This window comes from Halichoerus grypus, chromosome 5, assembly GCF_964656455.1.
Source record: "Halichoerus grypus chromosome 5, mHalGry1.hap1.1, whole genome shotgun sequence".
NCBI classification, from domain to species: Eukaryota; Metazoa; Chordata; class Mammalia; order Carnivora; family Phocidae; genus Halichoerus; species Halichoerus grypus.
Window position 1 is genome coordinate 92,970,733 of NC_135716.1, and position 13,991 is coordinate 92,984,723.

Here is a 13,991-nt window from a genome sequence, read left to right on the forward strand (position 1 = left end):
CCAATGCACAAGCGACGTGTATTACGTCAGAGCGAGCGCAGGCGTAATGAAATGGGCCTGAGTGTGCGCAGACTCAGAAAGTTTAGGCAAGCCTAAGAATGGCGGGCACGGGCTTAGTTGCCGGAGAGGTTGTAGTAGATGCGCTGCCGTATTTTGACCAAGGTTACGAAGCGCCGGGTGTGCGGGAAGCGGTGAGTTCGGGCTGGGTAGCTGACTCAGCGCTCTCGGGCCCTGAGTGCTGGAAGAAGCACCTTAGAAGTTGCTACCCCTACCCTGGCCCCTGTTCTCGTTTCTAGGCTGCGGCGCTGGTGGAGGAGGAAACCCGCAGATACCGACCTACCAAGAACTACCTGAGCTACCTGACAGCCCCGGATTATTCTGCTTTTGAAGTAAGTGTGACGTCTTGAGGCCACCGTATGAGCCAGGATCCTGTGAAGCTTTATTTTGGATTGAGAGTCTAGCACGTAAAAATGCATTTTAAATTCTGGCTTTAATTATTGCTTGCTTAGCTACTTCTTACTCTGTTGTATAGGTGTTACCGGTCCATTGAAAACAACTAGATAAGCCTTCTCCGGCGTTCTTATTCTGAGACCCACTGAAGGACTTTCTGGGGCTTCGCGAACTACCCACCAATGCAAAAATTAGTGTGTACAGTTTTTCAGAGATCGGCTCCTTGCGTAAATTCTCAAAGGCATCCTCTACTCTCTAAGGTCTACTCTAAAACAAGTGATGAGGAATTTTTAATATATATAAGCCTAGGCTCCTGAGAACCACTAGAGGGCGGCCTTTGTATCACAGCCTAGGTATTTACCGACTATGTGAATGACTGAAGTGACAAACCATTTATAAGTAAAATGCTATTTAAATATTTAGCCTAGAAGTGCACCCAAGATACTACTTAGGGTGTAATCAGCTAAATGAAATGTAAAATATCATCTCTAAATTAATAGATTCTGTTAGGCACTTTCGTATTTGTTTTTTTTCCCCATTACAGGTAACCATGTATTTAATGAAAGAATTCTGTTATTAAAACGCAGTATTTATATTGAAGTAACATGAAAAGAAATGTCGGTTAAGTTTTAAATAGGAGGAAGATGTTCCTATGGTATGTCATTTTCCCATACGTTTGCTAAGTGTTACCCACATATAGACGGTACCACATTAAGAAGTAAGTACAGTGATGCTTCCTTACCAGATTGGCTCCCGAAAATTTCACATAACTGCATTCAATCGCAAACTTTTAAATATTTGAACCAGTTTTCCTTTTAGCTCTCTTAAATACAACACATGCCTCCTATCTTTATAATTAGTATACTGATCATTTAACCCTTTTTCAAAATAGGAATTGATAATGTACTGGGCTCACCATCTTAGTCCTGAAAGCAGCCCTGTGAACTATATAACTATATGTTTATTACCCTAATTTTTTAAATGGGAAAACTGCAGCTTAGAGAAGCTGATTTGCCCAAGACCTTAACCACTCCTCAAATTGCTTTTGAAACTTCTCTTCCATTAATTCATTTAACTATTTATGAGAGTCTATTCTAGCCAGGAATTGGGGGACTGTCTTAATATAGTTGAAGCTGTCAAAAAATTGAAATTACACAGGATAACTGAAATACTACTATAAATGAATACTTAAGGAGTTCTTTATACTCAGGCCAGGAAATGTGCAGAACAGAAATGGAATAGGATATTGACCAAAACTTGGACCTAAAGAAGTAGACCTCTGCCATGTATTTTTTTACTTTTTATTTTTTACCATGTATTTTTTTAAATCGTACAATTGTGGGGCACCTCGGTGGCTCAGTCTGTTGAGCGTCTGCCTTCGGCTCAGGTCATGGTCCCAGGGTCCTGGGATTGAGCCCCGTACCAGGCTCCCTGCTTAGTGGGGAGTCTGCTTCTCCCTCTCCTTCTGCCTGCTGCTCCCCCTGCTTATGTGCTCTTTCTGTCTATCTCTCTCTCAAATAAATCTTTTAAAAAAATAATAAATAAATCATACAATTGTTAGAGCAGATAGCAGAACTAGTTTCTTTTGTCCTTTCCCCATTTCTCATTCTTTGCAAAGAGTGAAGTCTGAAAATAGGATTCAGGGCCAAAAGAAAGTATGGGTTTAGGCTTAAAGCCCTAAAGCAAATTATTTTATGTCCAAGTCCTCTCCTCCCTTCCCTCACTCTCAGTGAATACTTAGATCCATGGTCCTCAACACTGGCTTCACTATACAGTCAACTGATGTGTTAAAAACAAGTTCTAATCATGTCCAGTCTCCACCTCAGAACAATTAAATGGGAATGGGAGAGAGGGGTAAGATGTGGCTGGGATTGAAATTGTTTTCAAACTTCCAATTGATTTTTATGTGCTGCTGGGACTGAAAGCCACTGATCTAGGAACAGTCCTTTTCTCTGTGGGTCCCTTTACATACGAAGTGTGTGTGTTCTGATCCTTGAGAGCATTTAACCCAGAGAAGACTTGGTGGGAAGGGAAATGACCCATTTTATTTTATCTTTTTAATTTTTTGGAAATGATCCATTTTAATGGATAGCATAAAGAAATACTTAAGTAGGTTAGATTCATTATTGGTGGTTATTAGTTGCAGTTTGTCGATATGATTTTGGAAATAATTCTTTCCCCCAATTAGACCGACATAATGAGAAATGAATTTGAAAGACTGGCTGCTCGACAACCAATAGAATTACTCAGTATGAAACGGTAAGTCGTATTTCTGGTTTCAGCTGGACCCAAATCATTGTTTAATTTTAAGTTGCTTGTAAAACTGCTAAAGCTCTTAAAATGTGGAAAAGAAAAAATTCTTGTCTGATTTTATGTTTATGTTTTTTCATATATAATATGAACATATAATAATAGTGGTTCCTATAATCCTTTGTTAATATTCAAATATATTCTGTGCACCATTCTTCAAAAAGGCAAAATAGGGGCGCCCGGGTGGCTCAGTTGGTTAAGCATCCCACTCTTGATTTTGGCTCAAGTCATGATCTTAGAGTTGTGAGATCAGTTCCCTGCATAGGACTCCACATTAGGTGTGGAGCCTGCTTAAGATTTTCCCTTTCCCTCTCCCTCTGCCCCTCCCTGCTCCCCCTCCCCAATCACTGCCACAAGCATGTGCTCTCTTTCTCTCTTAAAAAAAACAAAAACAAAACGCAAAATATTGTAAAATCCAACAACAGGAATGGTAATTGTAATGAAGTTCATGTTTTTAAGAATTTTCAAGGAGGGGCACCTGGGTGGCACAATAGTTGAGTGTCCAACTCTTAGTTTCGGCTCAGGTCGAGATCTTGGGGCCATGAGATCAAGCCCCGCATTGGGCTCCACACTCATCACAGGGTCTGCTTGGGATTCTCTCTTCCTCTCCCCTATCCCCATGCTTGTGCTCCCTTGCTCCCTCTCTCTAAAATAAATAAATAAATCTTAAAAAAAAAAAAAAATTATTTTTTCAAGGAAATGTTCCTGAATAGACATCTAGTTTTTCACTGATCACATGTCTAGGTGAAACCATGTTATGGTTTATAATGATCCCTGATTCACTCTGACACAAACCAACATTAGTAAACACAGAGTGCCTGGATAGTTTGATTTTGGTTCCACTGTTATCTTCCCTTTTGTGCCACTTTACTACAAAACTACTTCTCTCTTAAGGAAACAAAGTCCAAAAATCCTTTGTTACTTCCTCTAAAATGGAGAATTGGATTGCTTAACATCTGAGATCCCTTTCAACTTTAAGATAACTATGGAATTACGGGAACCACTAAGTAGTCTGTCAGAGCAGAGTCCTTTGAGAGAGGGCCACATGCACAGTAGGTCTATCCTCTCAGATGTATGGATTAGAAGAGGGATTTTGAGTCTGTAGAACCAGAGGACCATATTTCTTATGCTCCATTTCCTGTCTAGCCTGAGTGATAAAGGCAGGAGAAGTTCCAGGATTCCTCAGTTCTTCATTTTCAGGTGTTTCCGCTCTATAGATACTCATGACAGTAACTCCTTTATGGCAGTGACCCACCAAGCAGGTGGGTCATAAAGGAAACTTCGTTCTCACAGCACTTTTTTAAGGAAATAGAATAGAAAATATCAGAATATACTGCATGTAAAGGTGAGTATTGTTTTTGTGAAACATTTTTTTTTTAAAGATTTTATTTATTTATTTGTCAGCAAGAGAGAGAGCGAGCACAAGCAGGGGGAGGGGCAGGCAGAGGGAGAAGCAGACTCCCCACTGAGCAAGGAACCCGATGCAGGACTCAATCCCAGGACCCTGGGATCATGACCTGAGCCGAAAGCAGTCGCTTAACTGAGCCACCCAGGTGTCCCTGTTTTGTGAAACATTTGTTGAGCTTTGTATATTTGTATACTGGATCACAGATACTTCTTACTGTGGGTTGTAATCAGAAGTTTGAAAACTGCCACATTTATGGCATATGTGTAAAGCTTTTTCTTTTTTTTTTTTTTTTTAACAAAATGGTTTGTCACTTCTTTTTCTTCTTTTTTTTTAAAGAGAGAGAGTGAGATAAACTTAAGCAGGCTCCACGCCTGGTGTGGAGCCCAACACAGAGATTGAGGGAATTGATCTCACGACCCTGAGATCATGACCTGAGCCGGAATCAAGAGTTGAATGCTTAACTGACTGAGCCACCCAGGCACCCCTGGTTTATCACTTCTTGATCCCAGTTACATACCCCTTAGTTGTTCATAGAAATAATGTGGAGTTTTTACAGTATCTAGTCAAAATATTAAAGTAGAAATTAAAACTTAGTCTGTAGTAACTCATCAATAACGAGCTGAGATTTATGAAGAGTGTACTCACTGGCTACATCAGCAGTGCTGAAGGACTGTGTAGCGTGAAGAGAGAACAGAGTGAGGGCCAAGTGCAAAGAATTATTATATCCCTTATATTTTTTTCTCTAGAGTGGTGTGGGTGTGTGGGTGGGAAGCTGGATGAATATAAGTGTTTTTTACAAAAATGATAGCATGGGTTTTTTTGTATCCTTTTTTCCTCCTAATATATCACAAACATGTTAATGTTTTAAGTATTCTTCAGTAGCATCATTCAGTAGCTAATTTAACAATGCTTTATATGAATATACTATAGTTTGAATCAGTTCATGTTGAAATGAACAATTTTTTGTTACTGTATATAATGGTGTTAAATCAGCCACCAGGGGCACCTGGGTGGCTCAGTCGTTGGGCGTCTGCCTTCAGCTCAGGTCATGGTCCCGGGGTCCTGGGATCAAGCCCCGCATCGGGCTCCCTGCTCAGCGGGAAGCCTGCTTCTCCCTCTCCCACTCCCCCTGCTTGTGTTCCCTCTCTCGCTGTGTCTCTCTCTGTCAAATAAATAAATAAAATATATTTTTTAAAAATCTTATTTGTAAATGAATTGTTTCTTAGGATAAATAGGTTCTTATTATTGCACAGTCTGATCTTATCTTCAGTCTTCTGTGGATTTACATTGTGCATAGACCTGTGAGGCCTTCTATTGGAAGGAAAGAAAGATTTAGGGGAATATGTAGTTTCATTTTATTTTTGTTTAATTTCAGATATGAACTTCCAGCCCCTTCCTCGGGTCAGAAAAATGACATTACTGCGTGGCAAGAATGTGTAAACAATTCTATGGCCCAGTTAGAGCATCAGGCAGTTCGAATTGAGAATTTGGAACTAATGTCACAGCATGGATGCAATGCCTGGAAAGTATATAATGAGTAAGAAACTTTTTGTTTTTATTAAACCCATACCACCCACAGCTTTGGTATTTTTTTAAAATATGGGGATAGGTTCCTGGGTGGCTCAGTCACTTAAGCTTCTGAGTCTTGGTTTCAGCTCAGCGTCTTGAAATCAATCCCCTTGTCAGGCTCCATGCTCAGCGGGATGTCTGCTTAAAGATTCTCTTCCTCTGCCCTTCTCCTTGCTCGCTCGCTTGCTCTTTCTCTCTCTCAAATAAATAAATCTTTAAGGGACGCCTGGGTGGCTCAGTCAGTTGAGCATCTGCCTTCAGCTCGGGTCATGATCCCGGGGTCCTGGGATCGAGTCCCACATGGGGCTCCTTGCTCAGCGGGGAGCCTGCTTCTCCCTCTCCTGCTCCCCCTGCTTGTGTTCCCTCTCTTTCTGACAAATGAATAAATGAAATCTTTAATAAAAATAAAAATAATAAGGGGCACCTGGGTGGCTCAGTCGTTAAGGGTCTGCCTTCGGCTCAGGTCATGATCCCAGGGTCCTGGGATCGAGCCCCGCATCGGGCTCCCTGCTCAGCAGGTAGCCTGCTTCTCCCTCTCCCACTCCCCCTGCTTGTGTTCCCTCTCTCGCTGTGTCTCTCTCTGTCAAATAAATAAATAAAATCTTTAAAAAAATAAAAAATAAAAAAAATAAAAAAATAAAATAAAAATAATAAATAAAAAATTTAAAAATGTGGGACGTGGGATAAAAATAGTATAGTGGACTTTCATTTGGGATCATGTCCTAGAACTACTACAACCCATATGATAAGCCATTGCTTTGAGACCTGCCTCAAAAAGTACGGAGAGGACCTAAACCTAACTACATACATACATACATACATACATACATACATACATACATACATTTCTTTTTTCTTTCTTCCTCCCTTCCTTCCTTCCTTCCTTCATTTCATTCTTGGTTTTATTTATTTATTTGACAGAGAGACAGCTAGAGAGGGAACACAAGCAGGGGGAGTGAGAGAGGGGGAAGCAGGCTTCCCGCCAAGCAGGGAGCCTCATGCGGGACTCAGTCCCAGGACCCTGAGATCATGACCTGAACTGAAGGCAGACACTTAACGACTGAGCCATCCAGGCGCCCCCTAACTACATTAATTGTGTAATACTGTAATAAATGATTTCTGAGGTCTCATTGACAAATCACAGCATGGTGGAATGTAATCCTTAATGTGGGGGATTGCTCATACAGTCGATCCTTACTAGTTACAAGTTATGTTCTATAAAGTGGCCTTGAATACTGAATTAGCAAATACTGTACCATTTTTCCTGGTGGAAATAATGTATGTGTATATATACACATCTCATATAGACTATAACTTTAAATCCTAAAGACAACTCCTCCTGGCAGATTCTATTTTCTTTATAAAAGAGAAAACAAATTCAGAAGTGTTAAGTAATTTGGCAGAGTTGGTAATTAAACTCCATCCTTTGGTCATCTCTGTATGACACCTGAAACAATAAGTCAGAGTGCCTCCTTGTTCCACTTCAGCTGAGAATCTACACATCCAGCAACTCAAATTTTGCGCTGCTCTGTGCATGCCATTAATGATCTCAAAACGCTGCAAGTATTGATTTTGGGGTTACAAATAAATTTGAGTGAGTAGGTAAGTTCACAAGTACAGAATCTGTAAATAATGAGAATTAACTGTAAGTAGAGAGTTAACAGGGGAAGCAAAGTGCCCACGGAAGCCACAGAGCTCCAGTTTCTGTTCCGTGTAACTAGCTTTAGGTTTTGTTACCTATCTAGGGCTCGATTTTATAATTTGTAAAATTTGGTGGTTAGATGATGTCTGTGATGCCTTTGAGCCCTAAAATCCCCTGAGTGTATTAACAGTTTAATAGCTTAAGGAATTTAACAATTTAAGGAGAAAAAGCCATTGAACCTCATGACACTATATCAAACTATTTGCTAAAGTATGTTTCCTGGAATAATAAAGCAAAATCACAAAGTGATAAATACCTTTTCTCAGTTTTTCAGAATTATGTTTTAAATTTCTTTGGCCATGTAAGGATCCAGTGGGCAAAATCCGGAATTTGGGAAGCTATAGCATAAACAGTTCCATTTCCCTTGTGAATATGTTGCAAGGGAGATAAAGGAAAAATGGGGTGAAGGATTAAGAAACAGATTGATCAAAAAAATGTTTAAAAAAAAAAAGGTCTGGGGGCGCCTGGGTGGCTCAGTTGGTTAAGCGACTGCCTTCGGCTCAGGTCATGATCCTGGAGTCCCGGGATTGAGTCCCGCGTCGGGCTTCCTGCTCAGCGGGGAGTCTGCTTGTCCCTCTGGCTCTCCTCCCTCTCATGCTCTCTGTCTCTCATTCTCTCTCTCGCAAATAAATAAAATCTTAAAAAAAAAAAAAAGGTCTGCATTTCACAAAGGGGAAAAATGTGATCTTGTCCTCAAGAAGCTTTACCTAGTTGAGGACACAAGATATTTCTATGCCAGATAACCAGTAGTACATTTTTAGCAGTATGGGGGCACGTGCCATATTGTGTGCTGTGCTCTATAAACTACAGACATCCGCAGAAGGGACGTTAAGAATTAAGGTCATTTAAAAAAAAAAAAAAAAAAAAAAAAAAGGGGGGCGCCTGGGTGGCTCAGTCGTTGGGCGTCTGCCTTCGGCTCAGGTCATGATCCCAGGGTCCTGGGATCGAGTCCCACATCGGGCTCCCTGCTCGGCGGGAGGCCTGCTTCTCCCTCTCCCACTCCCCCTGCTTGTGTTCCTGCTCTCGCTACCGCTCTCTCTGTCAAATAAATAAATAAAATCTTTAAAAAAAAAAAAAAAAAAAAGGAATTAAAGTCATTTAAAAATGGTGAGATTTAGGGGCACCTGGGTGGCTCAGTTGTTTGGTGCCTGACTCTTGATTTCGGCTCAGGTCGTGATCTCAGGGTACTGAGACTGAGTCCCGTGTTGGGCTCCTTGAAATTCTTTCTCTCCCTCTTCCTCTGCCCCTCTCCCCCCATGCTCTCTTTCTCTAAAATAAATCTTTAAAAAAATTAAAATGGTGAGCTTTGGACATTTAGAAGAGAGTGAGAACACTCCCAAGAAGGGAAGAGAGAATAGATGCAGGGGAAAAAAATAATACATTGAAGAAAACATTGCTTTTAACTTGCCTAGAAACCTTTAATAATTTCCCATTTGTTGCAAGGTAAGGTCCAGACTGTTTAACATGGTATTCAAGGCAAAAGGCTGCGTATCTCAATCACTTTCACTTTCACTCCATCCAAAGGAATCCTCTCTCTCGTGATTATCATAACTCTGTCTCTGGGCCTTTACTCATGCCTCGCCTCCTCCTAGAATGCCTTCACCTAGTCTACCCAAATTCAATTTATTTAAGGCTCTACTCTAATCTACTTCTTTGTCTTTCCATATTATTAAAGTAAGTTTTCTTTCCTTGTGAAAGGATTTGAGGGCATCAAACATGCTGGGCAGAAAGCTTTCAGCTCTAAGTAGGTCTTGGTTCATGACCGCTTGGAAAAAAAATTTCATTAATGAGAGAATTATGTACTTGCAATTAAAGGGAAACCTTCGAGGTCAGCCCTTGTTTTTACGGATAAACAGGCTTAGCCTCATTGATGTCAAGTGACTCATTCAAGGACACAGCTATTTAGGGCAGAGCTGGGACTAGAACCCAAGTCTTCTGACTCCCATGATGCAGTGCCATAAGTTTTAATAGAAATATGTTCAGGGTGCTTAAGGAGGGACCTGTATATGGGCATACCTCATTTTATTATACTTTGCTGTATTACATTTTTTACAAATTGAAGGTTTGTGACAGCCTTGCCTCATCAAGTCTGTTGGCACCATTTTCCAATGGCATTTGGTCACTTCCTGTCTCTGTCACATCTTAGGGATTCTTTCAGTATTTCAGACTTCTCCATTATATTTGTTACAGTGATCTGTGATCAGTGATTACGACTCATTGAAAACTCAGAACAGTGGTTAGCAGTTTTTAGTAATAAAGTATTTTTTAATTAAGGCAGGTACTTTTTTTTTTTAACACATAATGCTATTACACACTTAATAGACTACGATATAGTATGAACATAATTTTTATATGCACTGGAGAACAAGTTCATTTGATTTGCTTTATTGCTACACTTGCTTTATTGCGTGGTCTGAAACCAAACACACGGTATCTCTGAGGTATGCTTGTACTTATGGAGGATGAAAGAAAGGAGAAAACAAATAAACTGGGCTTTCAGAAAGAGGTCATTCAAGGGGAAGCTTCCTATTAAAAGTCAGAGGTCAATACTAGAGTACCAAGCTTAGTTGTCGTCAGGAGCATGGAGTGATCGTAGAAGTTAAGGAAAGGGGGATGAGCTGTAGATAAGCCTGAAGAGACACAGCTGTTTGAAGACTGAATCTTCAGAGAATTGTAGTTAGTGAGAAAAAAGTCAGTCAGTAGAGATAGAAAAATAACTTAGGAGAAAAGCAGGATATTTGAATCATGAAAGCCAGGAAACAATACTGGATTTAGAGCAAGAAAATTGTAGGGCCGATGTGGTTGAAATGGACCCTCAAGGTGATTCTCTACTGCCTTAAGAGGAAATTGGTATGGTTGTGAGAATTACATCTCAGTAAAGCTGTTACTTGGGGGGCGGTGGGGGTGGCCCCTACCCTTGAATCATTTCTCTAATGACAGTAATAACATGGCACTCTGTATTGCTCAGCTTCTCCCCTGTGCCAGTGAGAGCCGACTTGTACTGGAATCACAATCTCCAGCCTTCCAGTTTTCTCTTCTCTCTCTAGTTAGCAGTAGACAGGAGGGGAGAATGGCAGGTTAAATGTAGGTACAGAAATATGGAGATAATAAGGGATTTGAATGAATACACTCATATGAGTTATTTTCCATGTTCTCCATGAAAAGTAATGACAGTTTAAGAAGTGACTTGGTACAGGAAATCAGAGTGTCAGTAAACTGGTTGGGCTCAAGAGGTTAAAACACCTGAAATGGAATTCAGTCTGACATTCACCTGTGTTACCTTAGCCAAGTTACTTAATTTTTCTAAGCTTTTAATGTCCTCACATGTGAAATAGGGGTAATCATACCTACCTCAAAGAATTCTTAGGAGAATTAAAGTAGCTAATATGTATAGTGTGTCTCACGTGGCATGGTATTTGGCACAGAGCTCAATAGCAGAATAACTGGAACTTGCATCAACTAGATAGCTCACTTTTAGTTGGTATTATTCAATTTTAATGTATATTAATCTGATTTTCCTCTTTTCCTTCCTTAGAAATCTAGTTCATATGATTGAACATGCACAGAAAGAGCTCCAGAAGTTAAGGTAAGTTGTTTTTTCCTCTTATTTTTTAGTAATCTCTCCATCCAGTGTGGGGCTTGAACTCACAACCCCAAGATCAAGAGTCGCATGTTTTTCTGACTGAGCCAGCCAGGTGCCCCTATTTTCCTCTTATTTTAGTATAAAGTTTAGGTGAACCCTTAATAAACAGAATGAGAAGAAAAAGGAACCAATGCACTGTAGTCATATGAGAGTAATACTTGATGATTCACTCTGTCCAGCATCCAGTGCTGGGTTTGCCCTACTGGAGTGGAGGAGAAATAGACTTAATGTCTGAAACATTTCTACCAGGTCATTTGTAGTTTGCAAATCTGCAGACATTGAAAAGGCACTTTTAGGAGAAAATGTTGCAGAACATGTATAATCTGATTTATGTAAAAAAAATTCATCTTGGGGTGCCTGGCTGTCTCAGTCAGTAGAGCATGCAACTCTTGATCTTGGGGTCGTGAGCTTGAGCCCCACATTGGGCGTAGAGATTACTTAAAAAAAATCTCTACTTGCACATACACATATAGGAAAGAGTTTGGGAAAACACCCACCAAAAACTGAACAGTAATTAGAAGGAGAAGCACATGGGAGGAGGGACTTCTGCTTTTTAATCTCTGTGTGTGCATGTATGTGTATGTGTTCAATTTTTTATGGTGAGCTTGTTTTATGAAATTTGTAATTGAAAAACAGAAGAAAGTTAATTCCTGGAATTAGTCTGTTACTGTATACATCTGTTCTTCTTGAGGAATTAAAGATGTATTACGTTGATTGTAGATTTTTCTGTTGATTTTAGTCTTATGTTAAAATGTAGGTGGGTTGTATAAATAATTTTTTGCAGGAAACATATTCAAGATTTAAACTGGCAGCGAAAAAACATGCAACTCACAGCTGGATCTAAATTAAGGGAAATGGAGTCAACGTGAGTATCTTTACTTCCATCATCTTTTAAATCGCTTAGCACATTTTAAGATCAGGATTTAACAGTATGATTCAACAGTATTCAAATGGGATGCCACAGGTGTCAGAGAAATAATGTTTTTTTCTTTTTTCTTTTTTTTAAAGATTTTTATTTATATATTTAACAGAGATAGAGATCACAAGTAGGCAGAGCGGCAGACAGAGGTAGAGGGAGAAGCAGGCTCTCTGCCGAGCAGGGAGCCCGATGCGGGGCTCAATCCCAGGACCCTGGGATCATGACCTGAGCCGAAGGCAGTCGCTCAACGGACTGAGCCACCCAGGCGCCCCAGAAATACTATTTTCTGAATCCCACTCTTCCCTGCCTCTGCCTGTCTCTGATGTGTGGACCTGGAAGGCAGTGAGAGGGACAGAACCACTGTCACTTGATTCTGGTCTCAGAGCACCCTATTTTCAGTTCAGTATTTCTGCTCTGAATAGGATTCTACTTACACTCTCCGTTTAAAAGGAAAAAATATATCTATATTTTAAACTCGTGAGGGAGGGAGATTTCATACTTTGATCATTTGTGTCTCAGGTTTTTTTCCTTTGTTTATATATTTTACTTTTAAAATGTTCTTCATATGCATAGATAAGTTTATATGAATCCCTGTAATCATGAATTTTGTGTCATTTCTCTTTTTTGCTTTGCTATTTCCCTTCTTTCTCCCCCCATCTTTCTCCTTGTTCCACCTTCTCCACCTCCATGTATTCCATGTTATCAATCTCTTCATCTTTTCACGTTTTTCTTCAAGCTAATATAATCTCCCAAATATACATGTGTGTTTCTTTTCATTTGTCCTGATTTTTCTGGGGAAGGAGGAAGGCTGCTTGGATTTGTGGAATTTTCTCTTGTTCTAGAAATTTCTCCACCATTTTAAACTCTTGCCTCTGCCCTGTTTTCTCTCCTTTTATGTTAATCCCGTTAAATATAATCTTCCATCACCTCGTCCTTTCTCCAATTATTTCTAATTTGGTTGTTAAAATTTTTTTTAATTTGAAATAATTGCAGATTCACATTAATTTGTAAGAGCTAATACAACTAGAATCTTTTTTTTTTTTTTTAAGATTTTATGTATTTATTTTAGAGCTCAAACGGGGAGAAGGACAGGGGGGAAAGGAGAGGGAAAGAGAATCTCAAGCAGACTCAGCGTGGAGCTTGGTGTGGGGCTCGATCTCGTGACCCTGAGGTCATGACCAGAGCCAAAAGCGGATGCTTAACCAATGGAGCCACCCGGGCACCCAGTACATCTAGAATCTTATGTACCCTTTACCCACTTTCCCCTGATTGTGCCTCAGTTTTTTAAATGGAAAGTTAGAAGTGAAGGTTCACATTATGACCCTGGCTGAAAACATGTATATGGTAAAATCTTCTAAGAGGAATTTTATATTGAGTAATTTTTCCTTTTTCTTCTTCCTTTTTTTACTTTTCTAGTTGGGTATCCCTGGTCAGTAAGAATTATGAGATTGAAAGGACTATTGTGCAATTAGAAAATGAAATCTTTCAAATGAAGCAGCAGCATGGAGAGGCAAACAAAGAAAACATCCGGCAAGACTTCTAAAAAGACAGATGAACTTGCTGGGGAGAAAGGAAGGCAAGTTGGGCTTTCACAGAAGATCAGGCATCTGAACTGTGAGGGAGAACAGCATCTTGAGGAAATCATCAGTGGTTAAATGTTTATTGTAGAGTGTGGACTGTTAAATTTGTACATTTTAGCAAAATAAAAACTTTCAGCTTGGTGGGTTTTTTTTTTTTTTTGCCAATTAAAAAAACGAGTCTTTCAAAATAAGTGTAATATTAGAATAATATATCATAGAATTAATTTTGAACCACTGGAACATATTTTGTATCCGAGAGATCTTTATTGAAAGTTTTTAACATGTACAAGAAGTTGGAAACTTTTGGTTTGTATGTTTCCTAATAAAGGGTTATTTCTAAACAAATTTTTGATTATCAAACAAGACTTCTAAAATACAGTGTCTCCATTTCTGTCATCCATCATCATCAT

At 39.6% G+C, this 13,991-nt stretch overlaps 1 protein-coding gene across 2 annotated transcripts; it reads left to right on the top strand.

Annotated features, from left to right (window-relative positions):
• Positions 1-36: 36 nt before the first annotated feature.
• On the top strand, positions 37-13,722 carry BCAS2 (BCAS2 pre-mRNA processing factor). Of its 2 annotated transcripts, XM_036088506.2 has the most exons (7): positions 37-191; positions 297-389; positions 2,639-2,709; positions 5,544-5,705; positions 10,975-11,025; positions 11,867-11,947; positions 13,418-13,722. In XM_036088506.2, the coding sequence occupies exons 1-7, from the start codon at positions 99-101 to the stop codon at positions 13,542-13,544; spliced, it is 678 nt and encodes a 225-aa protein (XP_035944399.1). In that variant the 5' UTR covers positions 37-98; the 3' UTR covers positions 13,545-13,722. The 2 variants fall into 2 exon arrangements, with proteins under 2 accessions (XP_035944399.1, XP_035944400.1); XM_036088507.2 differs by lacking the exon at positions 11,867-11,947.
• The last annotated feature ends 269 nt before the right edge of the window (positions 13,723-13,991 follow it).